At 49.5% G+C, this 20403-nt stretch overlaps 2 protein-coding genes across 5 annotated transcripts in view; one reads left to right on the top strand and one right to left on the bottom strand.

Moving 5' to 3' along the window:
• Positions 1-313: 313 nt before the first annotated feature.
• Positions 314-8527, top strand: LOC135815711 (protein pigeon-like). The gene is made up of 2 exons (XM_065329043.1): positions 314-3246; positions 7438-8527. The coding sequence occupies exons 1-2, from the start codon at positions 667-669 to the stop codon at positions 7882-7884; spliced, it is 3027 nt and encodes a 1008-aa protein (XP_065185115.1). The 5' UTR covers positions 314-666; the 3' UTR covers positions 7885-8527.
• A 303-nt stretch (positions 8528-8830) lies between these two features.
• LOC135815710 (uncharacterized) overlaps positions 8831-20403 on the bottom strand; it is a 36510-nt gene continuing 24937 nt past the window's right edge. For 2 of the 4 annotated variants that reach the window (XM_065329038.1, XM_065329042.1), the window contains exons 23-29: positions 15379-15527; positions 14821-14876; positions 12608-12711; positions 12091-12218; positions 10369-10470; positions 9823-9877; positions 8831-9390 (exon numbers count right to left, since the gene is read on the bottom strand). In XM_065329038.1, the coding sequence (XP_065185110.1) occupies positions 9313-9390; positions 9823-9877; positions 10369-10470; positions 12091-12218; positions 12608-12711; positions 14821-14876; positions 15379-15527 (672 nt within the window). In that variant the 3' untranslated portion in view covers positions 8831-9312. The remainder of the gene's footprint in view (positions 9391-9822; positions 9878-10368; positions 10471-12090; positions 12219-12607; positions 12712-14820; positions 14877-15378; positions 15528-20403) is intronic. The other 2 variants (XM_065329039.1, XM_065329040.1) reach the window with 2 other exon arrangements.

The raw sequence follows: 20403 nt of genomic DNA, 5'->3' as shown, positions 1-20403 counted from the left end.
GGAAGTGGGATTGTCAAGGCGGTTCATCGCCGTCACTTTTGTTTTTGCATCGGAACAGATTTGCAGAACCGAGATCACATGCACAGAGTAGTATTATTACTCCCTGATCACATGTGACCAGGTGACCTCTGAGGCTCTGTGCAGAGCTGGGCCGCTGGGCGCTGGCTCTCTCGATCTCTGCAGTCTGCACTCTGCAGACACAGTGCAGTGAGTGCAATGTGATCTGATGGATTCGCCGTTTCCTTGCCTACTGTATGGCGTCAACACAGCGTCATGCTCGGCAAAATCATCTCCCACTTTTGTCAGTGGTCAGTTTTAGCTTCGAACGTCTGGAACCAAAATACTTATCAGAGTCATACTCAGACTTCAGAGTTCAAAGGCAAATGAAGCAATGGTCCCCCAAGCCAAAAGCAAAACAAGCATTGAACTAATAAAAAAGTCTTTGAAGCAAGCGGACTGCAGTACTGGTACATGGTAGGTAGGTGACAACAAGCTTTCTATAATTATGGAAAATTAATTGTCACTCGTTGAAGCACATCGATGCTGGTGGGAAGGAAGCCTGCATGCAGCTAACATCAACAGCTCTTGGCGAGGAGCTTCCTTCAAACGGGACATGGGTGTTGCTTACTAAGATTTCACCATGATCCACGACGCGGAGTAAACACCATGTTTGAATTTTCACCGATTTTCAGTCTAGGTGAGAGCCTCCTGCCATTTGTTGCTCATTTGATCACCGAAACGAAAGAAGATGGATCGTTTGCGTCCATGGATGAGCGTGGTCAGGCGGCGGTGAAGCTGCTGAAAGCGAAGGTGATAGGAAGAGAGCGCGATGGCAGTGTGCTCGTGTCGTGGGTGGGTGTAACGAACAAGGATGGGTCTGATGGCAAAGCGGTGACGCTGATAGGGCTGCTGGAGGGCCGTAATCCCCTGACATTGCTATACGCTCATGATGAGCTGACACACGTCGTGTCAGCCAGTATTGACCAGGGTAGATCTCTATTGTCGTTCACTGAAGTCACGCGTCAAACAACGGACAATGAAGGTGAGCACGGCAATGAAGCAGGCGATGAGGCCTCGCGATCCATTGCGGGTGCGTCGCCGATTAGAACGTATCGTTCTTATGTGGTGGAACTCAAGCCTGCTGGCCGACTGCTGGCTCTGAACGTGGAGCGCTCTCTGTACCAGCGGACACAGTTCATTTACGCCAACACCGGCCGATCGGCAGCGCCGAGCAAGGACGTGTACATGCTGTATATCCTGCACCGCGAATCTGTCGGCATCTATCATTTCAAACTACAACAGCTTGACAATGTGTTGGTGATCTGCGGTCAGCCAGTTACATGCGAGCTGTGGTCTCGCCCGGTCTGGTTCCAGTGGTCACACGCTAATCAAAGATTGTACTTTGTATACAACAAGCCACAGGTGGATGCAGGTAATTCCGATCTAGAGTATTCGGACCTGGACAGTTTGAACGGGAGTGGGTGCAGCTTGGACGATGACGCTTCTTTCTATCCGGTGTTGCGAGTTGCCGAGTTCTTTGATGGTGGTGCCCACGAAGTTGTAATGGAAGTACGTCTGCAGTTCTCGATGGTGATCAGCGATGCACCGGTGTACGATCTGGACGCAACGTGGTGCGAGTGCGTTCCCGACATCAACTGTAACATGGCCGTGTTGCAGCTGGGTGGCGAGCAGCGTGTTGGATCGCTGTGCGTCGCTTACCAGCACGCCGGCGGCAGGAGCCAGGACTCGCAGTTCCCGGCGTCGCTGAAGTACTCGGTGTGCATACTGCACCACGCGTACCACATGGAGCTGTCCATGCCCCTCATGCCGGCACTGCAGGAGAACCAGCGGCCGCAGCAGCTGCTCTTCGCCGCTCTGGGCGACTACGTCATGGTCTACATGCCCGGCAGGATGCTGCATCTGCTGGACTGCTCCACGGAGCACGGGGCATTCCATCACTTGCTGTTACAGGAGGATGTGCCTGTGTTGCCATTCAATGGAACAAGAGTATCGCCGTGGCCCGTGTTGGCGCTGCAGCCGTCCACTGGTGGCATTTTCAACGTGCAGCGGCAGGAAGCGTACACAGTCAGTATTCATCGCCAGGAGCTGGCCATTCTGTTTGCGGAGACGCAGCAGGAATCACTGCGAGCCGCCGTGCTTCACTTGGCTCTGATTCACCAGCGTGACAGTGGCCTGGCGAGAAAGATGATTGAGCACCTGTGCCGCGACCCGGCTGCGCCGGACTGCACCACGCTACTCGCCGAGTATCTCCTGGCTGCTTCTTACACTCACATGCGCCGTGAGCAACTCGACCAAACTGTCATGCAGCTGCTGCCCATATCCCTGGCCGATCCCTTTCGCAATCATGTCGAAGAAGGCCGCGATGGCTGCCAGCATGTTCGCATTTCCTACAGCCGCATGCATGGACTGAAGGAGCAGATTATTGGTTGGCAGCCGGACCCGACGCAGGAACCGCTAGCTCAAGTGGTTGTGCCGTCTCAGAACAAGCTACTGCTTGGCCTGCAGCGCAATCTCCGTCTTCGTGACGGTCCAGCTCGCTTCAACCTGCGGGCAATCCAGCACAAGTTGGAAAGTGCTCCGTCACCGTCACCAACGTCGGACTCGCCGTCAACATCTATCTCCGGCACACAGCCAACCGAGTCGCTCGGCTTCTTCCGTCGTCTTTCCTCCTCACTCAATGCCCGGCGCAGTGCCTCGGCTCAACGTCCCACCACGCTGGCACCAGCGTCCTCACTACCTTTCCTGGAAACGCAACCCGAAGAAGAGATCCTCGCCGATCATCGGCGAACTCTTGTTGTCGATCACTTTCGTTTCCACCTGAAACGCCACTCGCACGAGTCAGCGGAGAAGTGCCAGCAGATCGCACATGAGTATGCCAGCACGCAGATGCACCACAGCAAATACCTGCTGAATGCCATCTGGACATCACTGCGTCACCCGACACTCGGTCAGCCATCGCAGGTGCTTCTTAGTGACCGAGGTGGGCCACGCGACAAGGCACTGTTCACCATGGCCGAACACTTCTCAGCCGCGGTACGTAGCTGTGGTTTCCCGACGCCAAGCGGATTCAACCAGTTCTTTGCTGCGCTGGGTCTGCGTTGCCTGGAACACCTGACATTCCTGCAGTATGCACAGCAGAATGTCTTCAGTCTACCGCTGGAGTTTGTTCGCCGTGTCGTCCGGGAACTGAACAACACACCAGAGAATGCAGAGCTAAAGTTCCAGGTGAGGCTTTTTTAGTATTTTTATCCAGCCTTCTCATGGCTGCTTGCGTGTTCATCTCGATACTATGTGGTAGTTTGTTGTTTGGCATGCTTCACTGAATGGGGTGGGGGTGCTCTTGTTTGTATTCGCGTGGCAGTTATCCGGTACCTCCAAGACCGGACGCTGTTGGATAAATAGCTATTCTGGAGAACTGAAGCTACATCGCCATCTTGTGTTCACAAATCAAGAGGACCGCGGAGCATGATTTTACCTGTATGTTTGATGCTCTGTTTACCAGTATTGTCCTGAGGCAGTCGTCATGCTCCTTTCTAGAGACTGACTTGTATGTAGCGTTGCGCAAAGGCAACGTTCCTGATGCTCACTGTCCACATTGTCTTGAAGTAGGACTGTATAATATAATCGACCTTATGCAGGCAGGCATAGTGGGATAGTATAAGACCATGATTGAGAAACAGAGGGTACCAGGTTCAAGTCCTGCTTGGAAGCGAAAGGATTTTTCCAGCCGTGCTGCGACCCACAGTTAATTGGGAACTCGTGGCCTGGCACGAGGAAAACATGGATGCAGTGAATGGGATTTTCGGTCTTTGACCACTTGCTGGTGAGCTGATCTACTTACCTCCCACCGCTTTAGGAGCTGCATCTGCGCCTTGATCCTTGAAGGGTGGTGGCGTTCCTACGGATGCGGAAAACCCGGCTTCCAGCCGAGTCTCACGCGAACCGTGAAATTAATTTATGCCATTTGTACAGATCCACGAAATCCCGTAGAATCCCGTAGACCCGGTACGAGGTGATTATGCATTTTTAAGCATGATTGTAAAATCGTACAATATCGGGGTGTCAGTGCGCATGTGTATACATTTTTTGGCCTCACTCAGAAGATGATCCCTTTCTTTCTATCTTCACCAAGTTTCAACTGAATATGACTATCATAACGCCCCAAGGAATGGATTACATTTGGGTTGATATGATGCTATGAATATGAACGTTTTAGATTCTAAGCATTGTGTAAAATGACTATGTTTAGTGTTATTTCATCGCACTCTTCCATTCTACACACATACATGTACATGCTAGAACAGTGACAAGTACTAATGCCAAAAAAACAAAGTCTTCCGCAAGCAATTAGAGCCCTAAAGAAGTGGCTTCCCAGCATCCACTGAAACCAAAAAGTTTTAAAGAACCACAACATGTGCATTACAATTGAAATAGAGCATGGCCCGGGTCTGGCAACACCATAGAAGCATGATTACTTGAAGATCATAGTAGCGTGTGGACTATGAACAGAACAATGAACCGGAATAAATAAGAAAGAAGAAGAAATTGTCCGAAGGGCCGCCAGGAGAACGTGTCCAAACCTGCGCCACACATGGTCATCAGCTCAACTGGATCCACTGGATGATGGTGGGTTTCCTCTTGGTGTCGGCCGAGCAGCATATCCAGTTGGTAGCCTGGGTCCGCTGTAATTGCTGGGCAGTGGGAGTCTAGGCTGCATCAGGAAGGCTGGTCGAGGTGAAACAGCCGCCGTTGCCCTGGGTAGTGGAGTTGAAACACTCCTAGGCCAGAAGGATGCACCAGGGGATGCTGATGGCGACATGGTGGCCGCCGGGGACGGGAGACTGCTGATGGTCGTGGTTGTTGACGCTGACGCTGGGGAACATGACACTGGGATTTCGTAGAAGAGGTTGACAAGCTCTCGTATATTCTTGTCTTGCTTCTCCAGGTCATCGCTCTTGAGCTTGTTCTCAAGGTGTGAGGCCAACACACCATGCGTTTCATTGCCTTTAACCGGGCTCTTGGTGAGAATCAGAAGGGCAGAAAGGTGCTTCTTCTGAAGTTTACCAAGTGCGTGTGCTAGGCCCTGGTGATGGTGGCTCCACAACAGCTTTGCTGCATCCTTGGCAGCCAGCTGACGATGAAGATGAAGACCGAGGGAAGTCTCTCACTGTGCTATATTTGGAATATTGTACCGCATGCATTGGATATGTACGAGACGGTTTGCTGATTTTACGCATTTGCTTCACAGCAATGCCACACTGAATCATACCAACCATCACGACTTCATAGCAGAAGTGATCACTTGTTGTCCACCTCTTGCTGTCCATTTCCAGCCGGACCTGGTTTTTCATCTTAATGCCATAGCGGTTCATGAACGAGTAATACCAAGCATAGGTTACTTGCTTGTCCTTGAACAAGTCAGCTAGCTCAGTTCCTTTGATGAGGTGGTTAGCTGCACCAACTATCAGCGACTTGCCTGCCTTTAGGTTCAGAGCACGTAATTTCTGTACGAACTCCACAAGTTGGACTTCATATCGCATCGGTAACTTCGCTCTCTGGCCAGTTGTGCATGGTGTCTGGACATTCACGACGGTAACATCAGGTTTCAGCGAAGCCTCATATTCTCTCAACTTCAGGTGAAGTGTCGTGTCAGACACTTTGATGTTCATCAAGGCTAACAGCTCAGATGCTCTGCGCCCATCCTTCCGCAGATTGCCCGTGTGCATTGACTCCACGGCCCATTTCACGCCCTCACGATACATGCCCACCAATCCATGTGTCCCATACTTGACATTGTCACCAGAACGTGTGCATTTGGCTTTGATGGCAGCCTCCACTGTTGCCATGTCAAACTCTATGCCACCAGGTGCAGATGGTGTGGTCACTGAACCATTGTCGTGAACATCTGGCAGAGGTGGAGGAGGAAGGTGCCCACTCTTGATGTTTGACAACACGCCAGACACCTCCAGTTCCTTCTCTATATGTCGGAACATCTGCCGACTCACGTCAAATGCATTTGCCGCAGCGACCTTCGAACGAAATGCACTGCTCGTTACAGGAGAATAGAATGCTCTGACAGCGAGCGTTGCTCGCTTGCTAGCTGAATCTGTGCTGGGTTCATCCGGCTCAATATTTGATGCCATATCTGTATCAGAAGTCGTTTTATGGCTTTCTTCTCCATTAGCAGATCCAGTGCTGTCGCTACTACTGCTATTACATGAACTTTCTGGGCCTGGTTCGGCAGGCTCCTCACAAACGGGATCCATAAAAGGGCGATTTTACATTATTTCTGCTACTGAAGCGATCGTGAAGAGCAACAAACTGCTCTAAAATAAAGACAAACCTAGTCTTCTTGAACAAAACACATGCTGGGAAAGGAAGATGAAGACCGAGGGAAGTCTCTCACTGTGCTATATTTTGGAATATTGTACCGCATGCATTGGATATGTACGAGACGGTTTGCTGATTTTACGCATTTGCTTAGAAACGAAAAATGCTTAGAAATGCATAATCACCTCGTAGGGTGTTCATTGTGTGCTAGGCATGCGCATTTGACCTTTTGAGCCTCATAATTTAATGACCAGCAATCACTTTTCCAGCTTCTTCACTTTGGTTAGAACTAATGACTAGCTAGATCTTTGTCAGAAAAAGGTTTTCATATGAAATGCCTTCAGGGCCCATTTCTTAGTGGAAATAGCAGAAAACACAATAGGGTCCTGCACATTCAGCACCCTACCGGGTCTACGGGATTTCGTGGATCTGTACAAATGGCATAAGGTCCATTATAGTGTGGTGTGAGCTGTCAGTGCGTTGTTGGATAGCCGAGGTGCTGGATGACTGAATGCCAGATAAGCGACATGCAACATCCAACTTACTACAGTAGCTTAGCAGCTTGTACAGTTCTGGTCAGAGAAATCCGACCTCATGAATATAGTAGCACTGTGCTCAAGTGAGCAGAGTGTTGCGTGCAGTGCTAGGACCGCATAGCCCCCGGCGCTATTATTATTCATGAGGTTGGATTTCTCTGGCCAGGACAGTGTGTGTTCCACGCAGGGCAAGCTACATGTGCTCCAAGTACAGTGCTGCTCATTGAAATACAGTCGAGTCGCTCAAGTATGCGCCGGGCGCTGCACAGCCCTGGACCTGCAAACACTGCGCTGCGAAATGGTACAAGGCATAAACTTGACTCACACGACCGGATTTCATTGATCAGCACTGTACTTCAGTACAACCTTATTGTGCAGGATGGTGTCCATAGGCCATCGTGACAGTGAACGATTCAAGTATGATGTCATTGATGACATCAGCACCCAAAGGAAACTGAGCACTTCTTTGCCCTGTGTGCACACTCTTGCACCGCATGTGTGTGCGTGTGTGTGTGTGCGTGTGTGTGTGTGTGTGTGTGTGTGTGTGTAGATCCTGAATCGGTTGAAGTACGAAGACGTGGTTACTCTGCTGGTGGAGTGGGGTCACCCAGCCGCGTCACGCTACATGTCACAGAAGTACGTCACTGCAGCCATGCAAACTGATGCCAAGGAAAGCTGGGAACTCTCCTCTTTCAGTCAGAAAGGCCATGCGAAATCGATACCAAACAGCAGCAGCAAAGCCAGTTTCACTGATGACGGAACCAACGAAGTGGACGGCAGTGAATCGCTTTCCTCGACGGAAGATGGCATTGGTATCAATTTCCCGCCAGTTGCTAACCTGATGCAAGTCCTGCGCACCATGGAGCTGGATTTGAAGCGTTCCCAGCTGCCTCAGCACCTGCAGCAGTGGAGCATGAACCGCGTTGAAGATGCTTGCCTACAAGAATCGCAGACTGCCTCATCGTCCAGCCGGCCTGGATGTGTTTTTCCATTGTAAGAAATAAGATTTGAGGGAGCGTAGTGCACGTACTCTGAAACGCTGCCGCTGATTTGTAGCTATGCGTGGCCAGTGGCCGCTATCTACAGGATTTGTCTGCTCAGACTCCATCTATTTAATTTCTGCATTCCTCCCACCAGGCTCTGATGTGCTTCCATGCTATTACTTTTGCATTATTCATGCCCCTGGTTAGTAGCGCATTCCATAGGTAGCAGCGACACGAACACACTTGATGAAGAGTTAGAAGCGAATAACTGACTACATTGTAATGAATTTGTTTTCACATTCAACGCGTAAACTGAAAACGCTAGCCTTTGATTTGAAATTTCAAAACAGCTGGCCTGCTTTTTATTATTACCAATTCACCACTAACTAATGCGCTATTATAATTCAATTTTATTACATTATTCCGGGAATGATGAGATGTCGAGTACATGTATATAATTTGAACAACCGCGCACCCGAGCATTTCTGAAGCTGGCCTGCTGCTCGTTTCGATTGACTTTATTTTGGAGTACACTCGGACGTCTCTTATCCGGGCAACTTGGGACCGGGCACTGCCCGTATCTCAGGATAACTCATCTACCATGTATCATATCATTTTTGAAGGAGTTTATTTGGAATGTATTGCACATGTTCAGGATTCAAAAGGAACCCATTGATAAAAAACGTGTGGATTACACAGGTTGGCAGTGAAAAATAGGCACTTCCACCTATGGGAAAAAGTTCAACACCCCCAAATTCGAAGCATTTTTGCCATAGGAACTCAAGCTTAAGGTGCCCGGTAGAGAGACGTGCCCGTATCTGAGGCGTCCGGATAAGAGGCGTTTGAGTGTATTTTCAAAAGAGTTTGCTCCCCAGGAGCGCGTGTTATGCTGGAGTTGAAAAAAAAGGTTGTTCCACAGTGGAATACGGATGTTCTCAAGTGGCATTCTATGTACAAAAATCAACACTCAATATTTAGTGTACTAGTATCCAGCACCAGTGCTCCCAAGTACTAAGTTTTGACTCTAGGACTGGTGAAATGCCAAGAAAGTAAGGATATCAGTTTGAACATTGAACTGGCCTAATCCTGGTCTGGACCAGCAACCCATTCATTTTATGTTTCAAAGCATAGATGGTAGTGGAGGGTGCATGTACTGTCATATCCTAAATTCCTAGTAGTATGTAGTATGGAAGATTTGTTGTTGATACTGGCCAGAAGGTGCTATGCGTGGATGACCATCGAGGCTGTATGATTTCGCTGCGCAATCAGTCTCTTATCGTCTGGAGTCCACCGATGCTGTGACGAGGCCGAGTACTGTTGCATCAGGGTTGCGACCGCGATGTTCTTAGTGTTATCTGGCAGCTGCAGCAGGCTCCTGGACGTTGAGTAACCGCACACAGCCCAGCAACCAGTGTTCCCCATGCATGGGTGCAGGACTGCCTTTACAACGGTGCCTGCTGATTGTCTGGAATGGGCTTGGACAGGAGAGCGTCAAGCAGCTTCAACTGGGCCTTGCAGTACTGCACAACAAGCACATATGCACATACACACGCGCACACACGCACGCGCGCACACACACACACACACACACACACACACACACACACACACACATCCGTGAATACTCAAGCCGATGTACATGTGAAGCAGAACAGTTTACCAAGACCACACCATTCTTCTCCAGAGTAAGTTAACCATTGTGTATCCTACGGACCTGTGCAACTTTCCATCACATCAGTACAGAGCATCATGATGTAACGTTACTTAGAGAAGTCCTAGTTCACTAGGACTGCAGTTCATGGTTACGCTAGCTGACGACTCTACATTGATACTGTACAGCGCAACTGCGTCAATGAACGTTTATGCGAGTCATGTACAAAATCACCACAGAATCGGCAGCATAAATCTCGTGCACATTATTATGATAGGACATGACGAAGCCATCCACTTACTTTGTACCGGTCATACTCAGCCGTCATGCGACCTCTATCATGCTTGGTGATCTTCCTGTGAGCACAGGCGCCGATGTACAGAACCAGGAAAACCAAAGTTAGGTGTCTTGAGCAACCGATCTGCAAAGAGGACATTATTTGCACGGCTTCTCTTCTGCCCATGCCAGCCCGACTCCCTCAAAGAACTGTATGTAAAAGCACACCACCGTGAGTCACTGTACACGGAAACACTTGTGCAGCTCGAATGGTGATTCAATCTTTCCTCTGCTGTCTTAAATCCTACTCTATTTTTCTTTTAATCTTTTCCTTACATTTGTGTGCCTGTAACTTTAGTCGATCTCATGTAATAAGGCAACACTGCCTGTTTGTTATTCGACGTTAAATAAACCAATCCAATCAGAATTCAGTCTGCATTGGTAGGGTCCAATCAGCTGCTGATTCCATGGCCCAGTGAAATACTAAAAAATCAGTGTGAACTGCCTGCTGGGTGCATGGGTAGCAAAAATCAAAACATCAGCACTAAAGCGTGTGTTGGCAACTCCATACCTCCCAGTGTGGCGGTGAAATTCCTCCTCGAATGTTTTCAGCAGCTTTCTCAGCTGTCCCTTCTCCAGGAGAACCTGTAGTTGCAGGTCAAGGAGCTCAGCTCTGAAGCACATAATAACACATACATGTGCACATACACATATACACGCGCGCGCACACACACGCACGCATGCATGCATGCACACACACACACCACACACACACACACACACACACACACACACACACACACACACACACACGTTAGTACATGACCATACCCGTGCACCACAATGTACTGAGACAGACAGTGCCCCAAAATTCATGAACGAGGAGGAATCCACTGATGTGTTACTTCAACTTACTTGGATGGTAAACTAGGGTGCACTACAATCCACTATGGACAGCCCATTTTAAGCAGTTTACTATAGGCAGTCCGCTATATGCAGTCCACTATAGGTAGCCCGCTATAGGCAGTCCACTATAAGCAGTCCACTGCAGGCAGTCCACAATAAGCAGTCTACTATAGGCAGTCCGTTTAAAACAGTCTACTAGGAAGTCCACTACATGTAGAAGCAGTCTACTGTAGGCAGGCCACTACAAGCAGTCCACTATAGGCAGTCTACCATAAATTAAAATTTCACGGTTCGCGTGAGACTCGGCTGGAAACCGGGTTTTCCGCATCCGTAGGAACGCCACCACCCTTCAAGGATCAAGGCGCAGATGCAGCTCCTAAAGCGGTGTCCACCATAAGCAGACTACAATAGGCAGTCCGCTAAAACAGACTACTATAGACAGTTCACTATATGCAGTCCACTATAGGCAGTCCACAATATGCAGACTACGATAGGCAATCCGCTTAACATTCTACTATAGACAGTCCGCTATAAGCAGTCCACTATAGGCAGTCCACTATAAGCAATCCACTATAGGCAGTCCGCTAAAACAGTTTACTATAGGCAGCCCGCTATAAGCAGTCCACGACAGGTAGTCCACTATAGGCAGTCCACTATAGGCAGTCCACTATAAGCAGTCTACTACAAGCAGCCTACATAAGACTATTCAGTTGTGTTTCCATCTTGTGTCTAACTGCTGGTGCAGCATGCAGAAATAACTGCTATGTCCAGGTCATCTGATAGCGAGCTCAATGCACAGTGTGCTGCTGATCATGCCACTGCACTGTGGCTTCATAACAGCCACTGTGTAAACCACTCTGTATCGGTCATATGGAACCACTTCAGTCGTTGCCCATTGAATGCAATTCCTCTGGTCATAGCAATACCAAATCAGTTTCAAACTTCCGAATGGCCACTGCTGCCAGCTTGATACCCGTAATCTGTGCAGTGTAATAATATTATCGCCATCTTAGTACTGAAGTATTTGACCCCACTGATTTCCCTGATACCTAAGCGGTCAAATATATTGAACGCAGACTCCTTTTTTGGAGAAGATGATAATTGACCTCATAGTCGCCCTATGCATGCCAACTATACAGACCTTGTAAAAGACCTCGGGGGACCTCGATCCCTTATTCCGTCTATATAGCACGTATACTTGAAACCGCCACATCGGTCGATAATCTATAAATATCTGACTATTCGCACTAGCACCAGGTCTTCTAGACCCCAGCCTCAATTCACAACTTCAAAGTACAGTACATGTTAGTGCGCATGCACACACGCACGCGTACACACAAACACGCACACCCCCCCCCCCCACACACACACACACGCCTGTACATACCTAGTTGCTCGTTGTAATGATGTTGTCCACCATAGCGGACTCTGTACAACTGTTGCTGGGTGGGCGGACATGGGTGCTTGATTTAGGTTCATAGCAGCTGGCATGGAGAGCCCTGCCGGTGCAGGAACCTTGAAAATGTGAACAGCAAACCAACAAATAATTTAACAATGTGAACTTGCTCTGCACGAACTCAGATTCCACCCCAGGAGTGCAGTCAGATGTGCATGCGCGGTTGCTAAAGCAGCGCCATCTCTCTAACTGAATATTAAAGGCATCCAAAACAAACTACTCTACACTGTACAGGCATGTACATTTGCAGTGAAGCATTGATCCCATGCTGCAGCATAACACAAGCATCTATGATCGATATGATGTATGGCATACACACCCCGTTGACCACCTACAACCCTTCTTTTCTCTTACCCCATTCCCGGCTTCCTCTTGAATGCCGTGCAAGAAGTGCAGATCCCGGCCCCGCCATAAAAATGAATGCATTATCCCAGCCACCGGCACTTACCATTCCGCCTCCTGCGCTACTCCCTCGCATGAATTGCATCTGATGCATTGCTGATGGCGGCGGGGTGGACATGGCTGGAGAGTGAATGGACCCAAAGCTGGAGACTGCACACAAACATTCCGACAAGATTACCGATGGTGATGACAATGATGATGCAGCATCCGGAGTGCTCAACAACATAGACACACTGGAACTAAATACAGTCTGTATCCGCTATAGAGTGACCGGATATAAGAATATATCAGCTACAGTGATATTGGTACGAAGTATCAAAAGCAAAACGTATTTCATCCAGTAAAAATATCACTATAACCAATATTATCGGATGTAATGATATATCAGATATTATGATGGCAACAAAGAATCAAAACATGCATAACACACTATATTATTATCGGCTATAGTGATAGCTTTAAAATACCTGGTGTTCACGAGGTGTTTGTCGCGTTGGAAACAAAGCGTCTCTGTAAGTTGTATCCCTGGTGATGGTTTGGCCTGGAGAGCAGTATATAAGTGGTGCTTTTCAGGCACAATCTTCCTCAGCCTACTCAAGCTCAACTGATGAGGGGTGAATTCCCCAAAACACTGTGTATTGAGCAGGGAGTGGTGCTTTCCTTCAGGTTTGCCGAGCGGAAGGTGCGACGTGCTCCTCGTGTGCTCCGGATGGCAGTCGTGAGTCAGTCAAGTGTCAAGTTTGGCAAGAAGCATGTGCTCCTCGTTGGAGCAACCAACTTCATGACTAATACCGCCATAGTCGCAACTTCTAAGTTCGTATTGTTGTCTCTCACGCGGACGTGCAACTAGTTGTTGGAGGTGACAGCGTTGTGAATAGCTATACTGGCTCTCAACGTCTGTTTAGCACAACTCCATGAGCGACTCTGACTCACGCTGCTACCTGGGGCTTCACGAGGTGTTTGTCGCGCTGGAAAAAAGCGTCTCTGTAAGTTTGTATCCCTGGTGATGGTTTGGCCTGGAGAGCAGTATATAAGTGGTGCTTTTCAGGCACAATCTTCCTCAGCCTACTCAAGCTCAACTGATGAGGGGTGAATTCCCCAAAACACTGTGTATTGAGCAGGGAGTGCAGTGGTGCTTTCTTTCAGGCTTGCCGAGCGGAAGGTGCGACGTGCTCCTCGTGTGCTCCGGATGGCAGTCCTGAGTCAGTCAAGTGTCAAGTTCGGCAAGAAGCGTGTGCTCCTCGTTGGAGCAACCAACTTCATGACTAATACCGCCGAAGTCGCAACTTCTAAGTTCGTTTTTAAAATACATGTAGCAATAATATCAAAGGCCCTATTTTTTACTTTCTTCCCGTTGCTTATTTTTATAGTGATACATATACATGTACATACATACTGTAACAGAATTTTTTCATGGAAATGCAAGCACTGTTAACTATGTAGCATGCTCATTTGTCAAAACGCCATGCTGGAAGTATTTCCTTGCCTTTCATCTGTCGATCGAAAAAAAGAAGAAGAAAAATTGATCGTATCGCATTATAGTGATGCATGGGTTATAGTGATAAAATCAAGGAAATCAAAAGGGTACGCTATAGCCGATACAGACTGTAGTACTAAATACAAGTAGTTCACCGAGGAACTAGAATCCCCCGCCGACCCTGGCACAGTAACTAGGAGACAAGACATATTCTTGGAACAACTCAGAGATGGATAGGTTTCCATTCAAGCAACCACCATTTAAAAGAGTAGGGTTGATCTGAGTAATGTCTTCTAGCATGGCTCAGTACACCATATACTCCACACCAGAGTTGCAAAGCCAGCATGCAAGAAAGAATGCACGTGGGGAAGCTTGTGCATGCATGTATCTGCATTGCTCTACACGTGGAGTGGCACCGTAACCACGGTAATGCTGCATCTAACGCTATGTGTACTCCACTGTAGTGCTGAACCAGCAGAATGGCATACAGTTTAGAGTGTCCACATGCACACCATGCACACTGCGCAGGAAAACACTGATGTGTTGATAAGTCGATTCAAGCATAGGTACGCTGTTAGTTTTAAATTATTTTGCACTGATTGTGTGTGTGTGTGGGGGGGGGGGGGGAGGGGCACGAAGGAGGGTGCAATGTCATGCTATGCCACTTTGACTACAACCCAGCACAACACACCCTTGTTAAAAAAAAAAAAACATTTGCTCTTTCCAAGAAAGCTAGGCAGAGGATCTTCTGGCACTGTTGCCTGACCAGCTTACCAGCTTACCAGTCATGTTGGAGGGTGATTGTGGAGCCGGCTGAACCATTCCACCTGCCATGAAACTATGTATCGGAATGCCGATGAACAGAGAGAAGCACAGCACACAATCAGTCATGTTCACCTTAGCGAGTGCGACAGTGCATGGCAAGCCATCTTGCAAGACGAGATAGGAGCGCTGCGGGACCGGCGAACAGAGCAGTTTCTGATTGGTCCAGCCATACCCCCCCCCCCCCACCCCACCCCCTCGGCCTCGGCAGTTATCACCCGTTGTTGGCCAAAGAGTTGTTCCGGCCATGGCCTGACCACGGACCGGTTCTGCTGCCCCCTGTGCCATGCCCTGGGGATATAGCCAGTTGTCATAGCAACATGCGAAAGTGAAAAAGCGAAAGCCATACAGCCAGCCTTGCGACTAACCAGCCCTCGGTTGAGGATGAGAAAAGTGTCGTTATTTGTGAGGTTTAAAATATGCAGTCAAGTAGTCACTGCTTGTAGGTCTGAAGGTTGTGTCGTTATTCACGAGCTGTTCTTATTATACCCGAGATTAACTGCACATATACCACCTACTTTTCAACATAGGTTTGCGATGGGCGGCTCTGTCTACTGTGCCGCGGTGTTGCATCGACGCTGGAGAACACGTCGGAGCTTTGCCTGCTGCTTGCCGTGGTGGAGACTGACTCACGATGGGGGCTGTCCCTGTAGTGCTGCTGCTGCTGGTGGTTGTGAAACGGATAGCAACACACAGACACACAGTACAGTAAACACCTAGCAACACAGTCAGATAATACAGTAAACTGACTCCCCTAATCCGGGTTGCAGGTTGGGACCGAGCATTGCCAGTAACTAGGAATTGCCAGTAACTAGGAATTGCCAGTAACTAGGAATTGCCAGTAACTAGGAATTGCCAGTAACTAGGAATTGCCAGTAACTAGGAATTGCCAGTAACTAGGAACTGCCAGTAACTAGGAATTGCCAGTAACTAGGAATTGCCAGTAACTAGGAATTGCCAGTAACTAGGAATTGCCAGTAACTAGGAATTGCCAGTAACTAGGAATTGCCAGTAACTAGGAATTGCCAGTAACTAGGAATTGCCAGTAACTAGGAATTGCCAGTAACTAGGAATTGCCAGTAACTAGGAATTGCCAGTAACTAGGAATTGCCAGTAACTAGGAATTGCCAGTAACTAGGAATTGCCAGTAACTAGGAATTGCCAGTAACTAGGAATTGCCAGTAACTAGGAATTGCCAGTAACTAGGAATTGCCAGTAACTAGGAATTGCCAGTAACTAGGAATTGCCAGTAACTAGGAATTGCCAGTAACTAGGAATTGCCAGTAACTAGGAATTGCCAGTAACTAGGAATTGCCAGTAACTAGGAATTGCCAGTAACTAGGAATTGCCAGTAACTAGGAATTGCCAGTAACTAGGAATTGCCAGTAACTAGGAATTGCCAGTAACTAGGAATTGCCAGTAACTAGGAATTGCCAGTAACTAGGAATTGCCAGTAACTAGGAATTGCCAGTAACTAGGAATTGCCAGTAACTAGGAATTGCCAGTAACTAGGAATTGCCAGTAACTAGGAATTGCCAGTAACTAGGAATTGCCAGTAACTAGGAATTGCCAGTAACTAGGAATTGCCAGTAACTAGGAATTGCCAGTAACTAGGAATTGCCAGTAACTAGGAATTGCCAGTAACTAGGAATTGCCAGTAACTAGGAATTGCCAGTAACTAGGAATTGCCAGTAACTAGGAATTGCCAGTAACTAGGAATTGCCAGTAACTAGGAATTGCCAGTAACTAGGAATTGCCAGTAACTAGGAATTGCCAGTAACTAGGAATTGACCGTAACTCAGAACTTACATACTTACTGCGTGTGTCATGGCCCTGCGTAGACAGTACTACTCACCAATACTATAGTAGTGCTGCACACATTCATTATCAGCCTGTCACCTACCTCTACCGCGGCTCTTCATCAATGTTCTCTTCCTTTTGATTAGGATAGGGTTACCTCTCCTGTCGCCGGACCTAGACTATCCATTACCATAGAACTGTCAGCTATTGTCTCTGTTGCCGGTCCGCTGGTCTGCTGTTCCGCTTAGTTGCTTCGATTCATGATTAGCATTAGCTTCAATACTTAGATACATCACTCTTTGCTGAGTTTAGCACAGCTCACTACTCGTTCGCTGCTGCCTGCTCGATCCTTCCCTTCGTAGCCGCTCGCATAGATTTCAGCTAGTATAAGTTCGCTGACTTAGCCAGATATCGAGGAGTCTTGGATTAGTCTTGTTTGAGTCTTGTATGAGTCTTGTATTAGTCTTATTCTCTTTTATAGCTTTCTTGACTTTCTTTATAGGAGTTCCGCTGCCGCTCAAGCGGACTTGTCCGCTTGAGCCGGTGTGGCCTTTGACTTTGTAGTTTCTTACTGTTCCTTTGTTCCTTTACTATATCGGACCTGAGGGCTCCGCCACCCTGACTTCTCTCTGTGCTTTGGGTCTGAGGTACGCCTGAGTGGAACTACCAAGAGGCGCACATATACTTTGTGCAAACGGGCTTGGGATAACTAACACGTAGGGATGTGATAGAGTGGTCCCATGGTAACAGGACTTGGCCAAGCATGCGCATGCTCCAAAGTTGTTGCGCAATGATGTAGTGCCGGTTGTTGTGTTGAGCCCGATTTTGATGGCGGCTGGTATGTAGTCTTTTCCTTTTTGTACTTCCCGTTTCATGTTTGTTCAGTCCTAATAATTATAATATTCCCGTCCTATCCGGTTGTGTTGCTGTGGAGTCCGGGAGGAGAGTTTTCAGTCACAAGTGGTGCCGAAACCCGTTTGCTGAACCTAGTCTTATTCGTTTTTTTCTGACAGTGTTTTTGGTCGACGGCCTGTATAGTGATGGCGTCGGGTCCTCGCGTGGACAATTTGCTGCGACCTTTTCGGGGGCGCGATGATAATCTGGATGAATTCTGGCAGAAGTTCCAGGTGGTGGCAGGCATCCAGAAGCTTGAGTCGTCAGCAGCCCGGATGGCCGTACTCCCATTGTATTTGTCGGGTGATGCTTTCACTGTTTGGTGTGAGATGGCCAGTGGTGATCAGAAGGACGAGGCCAAGGTAAAGCAGCGGCTCGTGGAGTCATTTTCAGTCACCCCTGCCGATGCCTACCATCAGTTTGTCAAGCGGAGGAAGCGTGCGGACGAAACTGTCGACGCCTACTTGGCGGATCTTCGGCGGCTGCAACGGCTGAGTGGACACAAGGAGGCAGCGGACGGCAAGGACCCGATCCTCTTGGAGCAGTTCCTTGTGGGGCTTCCGCCTCACTTCGCCGTGCAGCTTCGTTTGGATGCAGCCTCTCAACCTGCTGGGGCTACGGTAAGCTCAGTTGCAGCCCAGGCCCGTGCCCTTTGTGCTGCGGGCAGCTTAGTCAAGGAACCCGTTGCTGCTCTGACAGCCAGCCCTGCTCGACGACCCAGTGGCAGTTCCACCCCTAGTCGCCTCTGCTATGAGTGTCATCAGACTGGGCATTTGCGGTGCGATTGCCCGAACCGGCAGAGACGTCCTCCTGTTTGCTTTCATTGTCAGCAGCCCGGCCATGTCAAGCGTCAGTGCCCTCAGCTGAAGTCTAGTGGTGGTGCCAGTTCTTCTCAGACGCCCACTAGTACCGCCTGTGCTGCGGGCTCGGGCTCGTCGACCACGGGCAATGCCTGCCTCAGTGTCGTGGCAAGTCCCTGTTCGTCGCTGCCCAGGATTCATGTCTATAGTGAGGGCCAGGCCAGGCTGCGTGCTGCCGTGGATTCCTGCTCTAGTAAGTCCTTGATCAGCTATCGCGTTGTCTCCGAGTTGGGTGTACCCGTTCAGCTCGTAGAGTCCAACCCGCGCATTACCGCCATCGATGGGCAGGAAGTTGTGGTGTCTGGGCAAGTCCGGTTGACTGTTCATCGTGACGATGACAAAGTGCACCTGCCTGAAGTTACTGCTGATTTCCTCGTTGTCGACACCTTGGATGTGGTTGACGCTGATATCCTTCTGGGACTGGACATTATCTCCTCCGTGGGTGGCGTGCACCTTGGTTATGCCCCCGATGGTGTCCTCGCAACCGTATGGTTTGGTCGCCCGCGTGATCCGTCAACTGCATCCGATACCACGTCCGAGTCTGACAACCCGGAGAGCTCCGCTAAGTTGCCACGCGATGTCTCTGTGTCACGAGATGGGCCGAATGTCACCCTGTCCATGGGTGATGCTGAGGTCGCCTTCGACGCCGAGCGTGGTTTTTGGGAAGTCCAATGGCGTTGGTCGGCAGGCGCACCACCGCAAGCCCCTATTGGCTCTGGTATTGGCGAATACTCCCGCCAGAAGTTGTCACCGGAGCAGGAGGCCAAGTTCCAGGCCGAGATTGACCTTTGGCTGGCGGAGGGATGGCTTGTACCGTATGATGCTGATCGACATGGTCCACCAGGCGCCGTACTGCCACTGTTGGCTGTGTGTCAGGAACATAAGCCTACCACACCCGTGCGTCCGTGTTTGGACTACCGTGCGCTGAACGTTCGGATCATCTCCAGCCCTGGTCGGGAGGCACCCGCGTGCCCTGAGAAGCTTCGCGAGTGGCGGCAACGGAAAGGCGCGTCCAAGATTGTCGACATCCGTAAGGCCTTCCTGAATGTTCGCATCCACCCAACCCAGCAGCGGTTCCAGATGGTCGTTTGGCAAGGACGACAGTACGTGATGGAGCGCATGGGCTTTGGCCTTGCCATTGCGCCGAAAGTCTTGGACACTATTGTGAAATGGGTGACCCGTGACTTCACCGACACCGATAATTACATTGATGACATCATCACGCCGACAGATCAGGCGGAGGCCCTTGCGGACGCGCTGACCGCCCATGGATTGCCTACGAAACCTGCTGTGGACGTTGATGCGACTCGCGTCCTTGGTCTGCAGACGCACGATGGCCAGTGGGAGCGACGCGAGCCACTGCAACCCCCTCCTACCCAGATGACTAAGCGGAATGTATTCCAGTGGTGTGGTCAACTGACTGGTCATTATCCGGTCTGTGGCTATCTGCGCCCTTTGGCTAGCTGGCTGAAGCGCTTGGCGTCTGCAACAACGGATGCCTGGGATGCAGCTGTCCCCCAGGAGTTGTGCGACCTTTACCACGATGCGGCAAAGCGTGTGGAGGGCGACGACCCTGTTCATGGAGCCTGGACTGCGGACGATCCCCAAGACTGGCGTGTTTGGTGCGACGCCTCCAGCATTGCCTACGGTGTCGTGCTCGAAGCTGATGGTACTGTACTCGAAGACCAGTCGTGGCTCCGCGTTGCCACCGATAAACGCCACATCAACGTTGCCGAGCTAGATGCCGTGGTAAAGGGCCTCACTCTCGCGTCGTCTTGGTGTATCCCGAAGTTGTGCATCATGACCGACTCCCAGACGGTGCATGGGTGGCTGCGTTCTCTGTTCGACAACATCAAGCGGGTTCACGTCAGTGGGTTGCACGAAGTCCTCGTGCAACGCCGGCTGCAGGTTATTCTCGATATCGTCGACTCGTCCGGCATGAGTGTTGACGTGGTCTGGGTACCCACACAGCAAAACATTGCTGATCAG

This window comes from Sycon ciliatum, chromosome 4 (assembly GCF_964019385.1).
Source record: "Sycon ciliatum chromosome 4, ocSycCili1.1, whole genome shotgun sequence".
NCBI classification, from domain to species: domain Eukaryota; kingdom Metazoa; phylum Porifera; class Calcarea; order Leucosolenida; family Sycettidae; genus Sycon; species Sycon ciliatum.
This window is presented reverse-complemented; position numbering and strand designations above follow the sequence as displayed.

What these genes read in the sequence shown, in the direction of transcription:
- LOC135815711 (XM_065329043.1), top strand. Translation starts at nt 667, where the DNA reads ATGTTTGAATTTTCACCGATTTTCAGTCTAGGTGAGAGCCTCCTGCCA. An exon ending in ATGCAGAGCTAAAGTTCCAG is followed by an intron (nt 3,247 to 7,437) that starts GTGAGGCTTTTT and finishes GTGTGTGTGTAG; the next exon opens with ATCCTGAATCGGTTGAAGTA.